Here is a 9,561-nt window from a genome sequence, read left to right on the forward strand (position 1 = left end):
GCAGTTTTGAAATGAACACTAGAGGCGGTAAAATTCCGACAACTTTTATTCCTTTTCACACAAAGCATGATTTGCAGGTCCACAGTTCCGACTAATAAAGACCAATTTTAGCATAAATTCTTGGGGAATAGTATGTTATGAATTCAAACAATTATACATGCTGCAAGATTTGAAAACTGATACTTTTGAATGCAACAGAAACTTCATGATGCTGTCAGGTCAATGTGGACTAAAATCTCTGAGGAATGTTTTCATAAACTTGTTGAATCTATGCTATGAAGAATTAAGGCAGTTCTCGAGGCAAAAGGGGTACCAACCCAGTACTAGCAAGGTATTTTTTTTAACAGATCAACTTCCTTATTGATTCCTGAAATGGGATGGCAGATAATAACCCTGTGACAGGGTGCATCATGGGAATGTGCTTGCAACAGGCAGTCTAGATTGTGATGAATGATGCCAACTCCAGTCAGAGTGGCGCGGGAGTTTTGTTGGAGTAGATGAATAGCGATGATTAAGGGATGGAGATGAGAGGTAGCATTTTTCACAGAGTCCCAGTATTGTCTGAGCAGCTACGTTTGGGGGAATGGGAAGATTTGTCTTCACAGGAATTTGACAATAGGAACAATGCAGAAGATCATGTGGCGTGTCATAGTAATTAAGAAATATGAACTAAACTCTTGACGCTATTGGTGGTCGGTGTCTGTGTTTTATGTCCAAGAATTATAAGTATAGCATGCTTCATATCTAAACTAAAACTGTCAAGAAACGTTGTAAAAACAAATGCTTAAATATTTAAAGATTTTATCCCATTGAGGTTCTGAAGATTTTTTTGAAACCACCCTAACCCATGACAATAATGGAATCTCAGTTATTGTGCTTTTAAAACATTTTTTTTCCTCTTTTTTTGGGGGGGGGGGGGGGGTTCTGGTTATCTGACCTTGTGCCTCCAATAAAACATTTCTTTTGGAATTTGGTTTGCCAATGTTATGCAGTCAACACGATCTACCTTGTAACATATCAAAAAATCAGAATAAATAATTGGAATTCAATTGGTGTAAAATTATATAGATAATACGTTTTATCCCAAGTGCTTAATATAGTTACTATACCTGCTTAGAGAGGTCCATAAAATATTACCCCATGAAAATCGCATGAGGGAAGGTGATGGAAATGTCTAATCCAGTCAAAGAGAGAAAGAAGCAGAAAAATCCTCATGAAACGCAAAGGCATCTGGCTTACATGTTACATGACCCCAGTAACAGCTTTTGCCAATGAAAGTAAAAATGACAGATAGCCATAAACGCTTGATGTATTAGCAATTATAACTAAAGGTTACATTTTATTTTTATATACAATTATTATCCATTTGTGATCTGAATTTTTAAGTAGTGACTAAGTGACATGGAATTTTCCCTGTTGAGTAATGCATATCAAGATTCTGAGGTCAAGTGTTCACCCATTTAAGACTCCGACATCATCAGCAAGCAACCTTATTAGCATATGATTAACATTTGAAAGATATGCAAACAGTTGAACATTTTTTTTTTCGGTGCATGTCTCGTATATTAAACAATTCTCAAAACAAAGATGTGGATATCACTACCAGCTTTAGAGAAAGGCTATTGTTAATGAAATATATTATCTAAATTTTTTTTTTTTTTTTTTTCATTGAGCCAAAATACAGCTATTATCTATAGGCTTACAGAAACTGTGTTTTAACAATACATGCAACATTTTCTCTGGCTGCAGAGTATTGTTGGACCACAAAAAAAAAAAAAAAAAAAATGCATTCTGTCTTTTCTCTCATCTTCAGCCAACGGAGAATTTCCTCCAGTGGCTCCCATAAGCTCCACGCAAGTGCCGTTCACACCAAGCTATGCGAGCATCAAGACCACTACAGCACTCTATGAAGAGCCTGGAGCTTCTACAGAATGTGAGTTTTTGCTACTTTCATGTGCTTGAGCTGTTTGTCTTTTTAGAGTTGTTTCTAACTTTTATCTGGCTTGTTCTGACGGAAATTTGCCCCAATGTGATAACAAGTCTAAAGTTGTGTGCAGACCACAGTTATTCATGTTATTGTATTTAAACTATAGAGTGCATGAGCACTAAAACTAACACAGTTTCAGTCATTGTTCAATGGTTTGTTTTAAGCTAGTCCCTTATGCAAACCCAACCCAGTAAGTCAAGATGTATCACTCTCATTAACATAAAATTTCATTGTGGAAAATTGAACAGCATACAAGAGCAAAGTGAACACCAATTACATACTGCATGTTATGTGATTATGTGAAAAAAAAGCTTTTGGGGGGTGTAAATGCACTACAATAATTTTACATTTAAATAGCATTCACGAGTTGATTAATTAGCAAAAGTTATCACTGCACCACTTGCATGCGATGTCATTAACGACAATTATATTGCGGTGGGGTTTAAAAGCGACCTTGCTAAAACATTTTTGGGAAAAGTTGTGACTAGCTAGTTCATTTCTCTAAGTTGGGGGAGGTAATGGCCTAATGGTTTGAGAGTCTGACTTGTAATCCAAAGGTTGTGAGTGAGTTTGAGTCTCAGGCCAGCAGGAATTGTAGGTGTAATCGATCTATCTACATACAAAGCAAAATAAAAAGTTAGAAATGTGTCCAAATAGGTGTCAACTAATTGTTCTTTGGACAATCCTAATTGAAACACACAAGTTAGTTTGTCAAATAATGCAGAATACATATTTTGATAAAGCAGATGCTAGATCTAAACAACACTCCCAATTCCAACAATGGTAGCACCGTGTTTTAAAAAGACTCTGGATTCTTTGTTTTCACAGCAACTTATGAGTTATGCGCTGCAAACATCAGAGCAGCTAATTCAAAGTCCAGACCACGTAATTCCTTCTGAGCACACTGAAATTGTTGAAATGCTTGAGTACACCAGATATGTTGGACTTCTAATGGATATAGAAGATGAATGCTTATGAACAGAGGCTCAGAGACTGTCTCTCTCTCTCTGTCATGGAAGTGCACTGCAGAGAAAAGAAAGTTTGCCATCTACTGGACTATTGCTGCACCATCTTCCAAAATACAAACACTGCTGAAAGACCGGTTATAACATCTAAGGGTGCTTCCATTCTTCAGCTTTTGGTGCACATCTGAGTCAGGGTGACATCAGATTTGGGGTGATTTGGTTCTAAAGCATACTCTGTTAAAATATTATATCAGAGTCAAAATTTCATATTTATGTTTTCAAATGATCAGGATTGCTCATAAAGCCTGTATTGTAAAACATTGCTTCACATTAGCATGATTGTCTACTGAACATGCAAAAAGCGTTTGTAAAATCAGCCGTCTAGCACATGACCTTTGAAAATGTCCTACCAAATGTCATCAGCATTGGGAAGACCGATCTGCTTGCTCATAGCATATACAGGTGTTCCTCTTATGTTCATGCTCATTGGAGCATAGCCATTTATCAATATGGTGAGCTTGAGTGTTTGTGAAATGACTCCCACGCCATTTCAGCCTTAATAAATCTGAACGAGCAGCTAATCTGCTATTCATCAAGACTCATTAGCAAGTCTCACTCACACGAGTCATTCTCTGGTGTAGTTCAGCTGTGAATGGTCAAAAACAACATCCTACTCTTCTCTTCAGTGTCTGAATAGGCAAAAGGAGGACAATTCAGGGTGTTCTAAAATGATTGTTTGAACTCATCCTTTTTTTTTCACTTTGTAGCTCTGTAAACGATTGCATGTGGTGGTGAGGGGGAGTATATGAGTCATTACAATTTAGGATACATTTCATGCCAATTGATGATAATTTAATTTATTTTCTACCATTTGTATATTATTATTATTATTATTATTATTATATTTTTGAAAGCTTGCAATTTGCTTGGAATTATTAATTGTGGTTGCAACAGTATTATTATTATTATTATTTGTATTTTTTTAAGAGAGCGGATCTCATATTTAAAAGGATGAATCATGTTATATTCAACATTATCTATATTAAATGTATTTCGAAAATGCTGAAATCTATTTCTAAATGCTTCAGAAAACTAACATTCCTGACATGTTGAGATTTTGGTTGTTTAATTTAAGAAAAAGTGTTATGTTTCATATGTTTTCAAAAGTTCTGTTATCTAGACAGCAAGCACCCTGTATATATATATATATATATACAGTGCATCCAGCATCCTATTATCATATTATATCATATCATGTTATTTGGAAGATTTGGCTTCAGCACGAGTCATGTTATTTATTTATGTATTTTTTTGTTATTATTATTATTATTATTATTATTATTATTATTATTATTATTAATAATAATAATAATAATAATAATAATAATAATAATAATAATAATATTTCATGACTGTTGTTTAAGACCATAAGAGACTACTTAAAATAATGTAATCTGTAAAGCTTTTGATTCTCAGCAAGAGTTGGTGATAATACACACCATACAACTGTTGAAAAGTATAAATAGGTGGCAAATGTGCAGTGCTGTTATACTGTAATAAATGTAGCAATGGAAAGAAAATAAAAGAAACTGATCAAAATGCATTCAAGTCAAGACAATAACCTGTTAAAAAGGGAGCATTGTTAGCTGTGTACAATTAGTACAGAACCAATGAGCAGTCATCCCTGTTTAAATTAGTGCATATTCATTCAGTCACATAGTGTTACATATTTAGTTGTATTTTTCTTAATTTTTTACATTATGTTAATTCAAACAAGTTAGAAATGATAAGTATAATTTACTGGATTCTGCATTACTGCATTCCATTTATTCTATACACACCATTTATTTTATTTTTTTTTCAGTTGGCTTTCCATCAAAAAGAAGTATATCATAATACATCTTGGTCATGCCACCTATGTCTAGTTTTAACCTATAATTTCTGAGTTGTTCAAAACCACAACTGCTCAAGACAGATAATACCGTCATGCCTTCGTTCACCCTCTTGCTATCTCTAATTTTACCTTCTCTTTACCGTTCTTGCCCTCTCCCCGTTCATCCTCCAATATCGATTTCTCCCTTTGCCACCATGGCATCTCATTTTGGCAAGTAAAGCCCAGTTGAATGGGGAGTATGCCTTACGCTGACTCAAATCTTCAGCCCTGTGGAGAGAGGGAGCATGTTCTTCTGTCAGTTCAGCTCCCTCGGCCTTTGTCTCCTTGATTACTTCCTCTGACTTTGTCTGCGTGATTGCTTCTTCTGATGAGAAAAGAGAGACGGGCCGCTAACCTCATGATGCACTGAGCGCCGCAGCTCAGCTTCCGATGACTCAGCCATTTCCACCAATCAAACCTTCAAGAACTCTAATAAAAGGAAGCTGTATAAGACCATAATTGGTGATATTTGTCAGGCGCGAACCTCTCTTACAACTCAAACCTTCCTCTATCTTCAGATCTAATTACAGATCTCTGTAGGTTGCTGGCAAGGAAGTAAACTTTTATTTGGACGTTTCATTTGCAGACTTAACTAGAACAACATCACTGCATGAAAATAGGGGATATTTATACAACTAAGAGACTTTGTATGTCTCGCATTGGTCTCACTTTGTCCAGGTGATTCATTTCAAAACTGGATTGATTGCCATTGGATTGGTTCCAGCCCCCAATCTACCCTTGTGAAAGAGAAATAGCAAAGAAGTTTACTGAATGTGCACTTCGAGTGTATACTTCAAATCTTAAAAGTTTATATCTTTTTAAAACTTAACTTGAAGATGACATACACTGATGGAATAAAATGCACTTGCAAAAACTCCCACTCTTTTTTTTTTTTTTTTTTTTTTTTAAAAATAAAAAATAAAAATGCGATGGAAAAAGTGTTATTTTTGTGGCCTACTCCAAATTCATTTGTAGATGTTTCCCTTTCAGACCTGAAATTTCAGAGAGGAGAGTATTAAAATGAATCATGCAATGTGATTTATGGGTCTTAGCCTATTTTGCGCCCGTGTTGTTAGATCACCAGCACCTGATTAGCATCGTCTATGACCCTACGCTAATTTGAACTGTTCCTAGTAAATGGCGTTGGTCATTATATGAATTTTTATTTGCACGTTGTCAGAAGATAAATAATATAACTTTCCACTCCCATACAGTTTTGTCTATGAAATGTGTTAACACGTAACAAATTGTCTAAAAAAATGTAAATAAATAATAATAATACAATTTTAAAAATCACAAAAATCACAATATTCAGTTTGCACTTAAATTTATTGATTCATATGGATTCATTTTATATCACTTTCGTAATTTTTTTTTTAATGGTTTTGTTATCCAAATATCTATTATTATTATTATTTATTTTTATTTTTTTTTATTTTTTTTATATAATAAGTACTCTTTTCAGAAGTATGCTTAAGTGTACTCCTTTTTCACTAGGGTATAAAGCAAATGCTACTGTTATAGGACACTGCAAACAAAGATAATACATAGCGCATGAAGATGACGTAGATCAGCCTCCAGTCTTCTGAGCTGATAAAGATTTCAGAAAAAAAAAATGAAATGTGGTGCAACATACCTGTAATACATTTTAACCTTAAGAATCCATTGGATGTAAGCCTGGAATACATCTTATCAGAAGTGAAGTAAACTCAATCAGAACCTCATTCCTCTCATGAAAAAGAGCATTTGACATTTAGCAATGAATGAACTCTTCATGTGGTGCTATTTTCAGGTGTGTGAAAGACATTCTACAGGTTTCCAGCTAAGAAGGGAAAAATCATAAATTGTCTGTGGCTTTTGACAGCCCAGCCAGCCAAAACACATCGCATAGCATCTCTTTTGTTTGCCATCTGAAAGAGTACAGCCTTGTTTTGTATAAGTTCTACACCGAGTTATAGTGTTTTTTTCTCTCTCTCTATTTCTCTGAACAAGAAGAATCCTTATTTTAGAAAGCTAATAGTGCATTCACTGTATTTGTGGACATTTGTGTGTGTTTTCAGCTGTCAAGTGGATATTCCACACCTGCGGAGCAACAGGACAGGACGGTCCAACTCCGACTCAGTGCAGTAACTCATACCGCAACACCAATGTTAATGTCACTGTCGGCACTAAGGGACCGTTCAAGGGCATCCAGATGTGGCGGATCCCAGAGACGAGGAAATACAGGTACACACACACACACACATAATGTCCTGACCACCACAACCCCAATGCCATACTGTTCAGCCCGTAGGAATTTAGCAGTTACTTTGTCGACCATGAAATGGGTAAACATTCTTCTTCTGCACAATTGCTGCCTGTTATCAAGCCCGTCAGGTCGTTCAGGTAATTGTTGTCCGTGGAGCAGGAGAAATGGGAAAACACATTTCATCAGCTGCATTGCTTCAGTAGCACCCAGACTGATAATGACATTCACTTAGCAAAGTCTGTAAAGAAAACAGATTTTTTTTTTCCCAGCTCTGTTCAAAGTTAGCTGTCTACCTGGATGACATTTCAAGACATGCTCCTGATGCAAATACGGTTTCAGAAGGTAATATTATGCTGTCTGCTGGAACACCTCATTTGACCAAATACTGAGACGGCATTGCAAGTAGCTTCTGTTGGAGAGAAATGAAAATCAGTTCAGCTCAAACAATGCATCCGAGATAGCTGATTGACAGTTGTTGTGTAGAATGACAGCCTATACAGGAAGAAGGTTGAATTTTTCGACATCGAAATGGTGCAACATCTGTGTTTGTTTTTTCAGTCATGTGTGACTTATTTTCTGGAAAGTATATGAATTAAAATGGACTTTTTCACACAATATGTATGCGTTGTGTAATATGTTGTTTTCTTAGTGACATGCAAATATCAAAATCAACTGGAACTGCATTAGTGGAGATGTTTACTGTATATGTAGAGTTATGAGGTTTCATGTCAGTCAGAATGCTTCTGTAGGAAAGAAAACTGCAGGGAAACTGGCTAGCTTTAGGTACAGGGGATTCATGCCATTCCTCGTTCAGTTGTGGTGTAGTTACTAAACGATTGTAATTAGAAGACTGGCAGTTTGATCCCCATAAGAAGTGTGTGAAGAACCATTGCCATTGTGCCCTTGAGCAAAGCACTTAACCCCTGGTCAATAACAGAGAATTGTCCCTGTAATAAGTGCACTATAAGTCATTCTGGATGAAAGCAGCTGCTAAATGACTGCTTACTTATTTGTCTTGGGGTTTAGGATCACGGCGTATGGAGCAGCGGGTGGACGCAGTGTCCAGGCAGTCCACAAGTCACATGGGGTGTACATCACCGGAGACTTCCTGTTACAGAAGGATGAGCTGCTGTATATTCTAGTGGGACAGGAAGGAGAGAATGCTTGCCCAAATGTGGGTAATCCTTTCTACCAACACAGCCCTGTGCTATTGTTTAAAAAAATGTCAAAAGGGTATGATTTGCATCTAGTAAAACATGAAAGGATTGCATAAATTATTATTCTTTTTTTATTTCATAGATGGTGCCTACTATGGAGCAGATCTGCAAGGAACAGCAAGGACCATCAATCAACAAGACCCAGCTTAAGGGAGGAGGTGGTGGAGGAGGAGGAGGCACCTACGTCTTCAAGGTGACACTACAGAAAATGCATTTTAAATTGGATATTTCCAACATTGTACATTTTAAATATGTGCACATCTATCTTAAAATGAAAAACTGCTACTATCATAAACTATTCGGACACAATCGTTCTTCAAATTATCTCAACATATTTTAAACTTTAACTCATACATGTTTGGAGGAAGTTGAGAGTGGTGATGATGACAAAATGTTAATTCCTGGGTGAATTATGCCTTTTTTTTCAGTTTTTTCAGTTTCTTTAAAAATGTCTTACTTTAAGTGTTACATGTTGGTGCATAAATGCACCACAATTAATGACCTCAAATCAATCAATCAATCAATGGCAGGGAGAGTTGTATGCAACAATTGCCTATACATATAGTTAATTCAATACTGATATCAATAAATCTAATTACAATTCACTGTAATATTCACAGACAATATTCATGTGTCATCTCGTGTCATGTTTATGTGTAAAATAGTATTGGGTGTTAGCTTAGTCACGTTAACATCAAATTCTATTGAAATTCTGCTTTATCTGAAGAACATTGTTAACTAACTATGTAGAGCATGCAAACCAGATTCAATTTGAATATTTTAATATACAGATTGGGGCTGGGCCCTAAGCAGATCCACATAGTAGCATGCTTAACATCTTAGAATAGCAATACCCTGGTGACACCGCATTAGCATCATGGCACCTCACATTTTAGTGACAATGGGAAGATTTACACTGTTAAATTATAGTCTTACACGTCCTGTTTCCATTGGTTACAGGTGGTAAATGGTGTCCACATTCCACTACTCATTGCTGCTGGAGGTGGAGGCCGTGGCTACAGCAGCCAATCAGAAACCCCAGAGGAAGTGATGGACAGGGATCCCAGCATTCCCGGCCGTAATGGAAAATCAGGAGCTGCAGGTAGAACCCCTAAAGATTGACTGCATTATAAATCAATTAGACAAATGTTAGCATTGCTGAACTAGTGTGTATTACTCCTTCTGGCAGACAGCAGCTCACAATAGCAGTG

At 36.3% G+C, this 9,561-nt stretch overlaps 1 protein-coding gene and 1 long non-coding RNA gene across 3 annotated transcripts in view; one reads left to right on the forward strand and one right to left on the reverse strand.

The window, feature by feature from the left end:
* LOC113117028 (ALK tyrosine kinase receptor) overlaps positions 1-9,561 on the forward strand; it is a 374,362-nt gene that overhangs the window by 341,395 nt on the left and 23,406 nt on the right. For both annotated transcript variants that reach the window (XM_026285385.1, XM_026285386.1), the window contains exons 11-15: positions 1,814-1,933; positions 6,946-7,111; positions 8,160-8,307; positions 8,433-8,543; positions 9,311-9,452. In XM_026285385.1, coding sequence (XP_026141170.1) covers positions 1,814-1,933; positions 6,946-7,111; positions 8,160-8,307; positions 8,433-8,543; positions 9,311-9,452 — 687 coding nt within the window. The remainder of the gene's footprint in view (positions 1-1,813; positions 1,934-6,945; positions 7,112-8,159; positions 8,308-8,432; positions 8,544-9,310; positions 9,453-9,561) is intronic.
* LOC113117031 (uncharacterized) overlaps positions 8,458-9,561 on the reverse strand; it is a 4,155-nt gene continuing 3,051 nt past the window's right edge. The window contains exons 4-5 of the long non-coding RNA XR_003294119.1: positions 9,287-9,446; positions 8,458-8,549 (exon numbers count right to left, since the gene is read on the reverse strand). This is a non-coding gene — a long non-coding RNA (uncharacterized LOC113117031). The remainder of the gene's footprint in view (positions 8,550-9,286; positions 9,447-9,561) is intronic.

This window comes from Carassius auratus, chromosome 17 (genome assembly GCF_003368295.1).
Source record: "Carassius auratus strain Wakin chromosome 17, ASM336829v1, whole genome shotgun sequence".
NCBI lineage: Eukaryota > Metazoa > Chordata > Actinopteri > Cypriniformes > Cyprinidae > Carassius > Carassius auratus.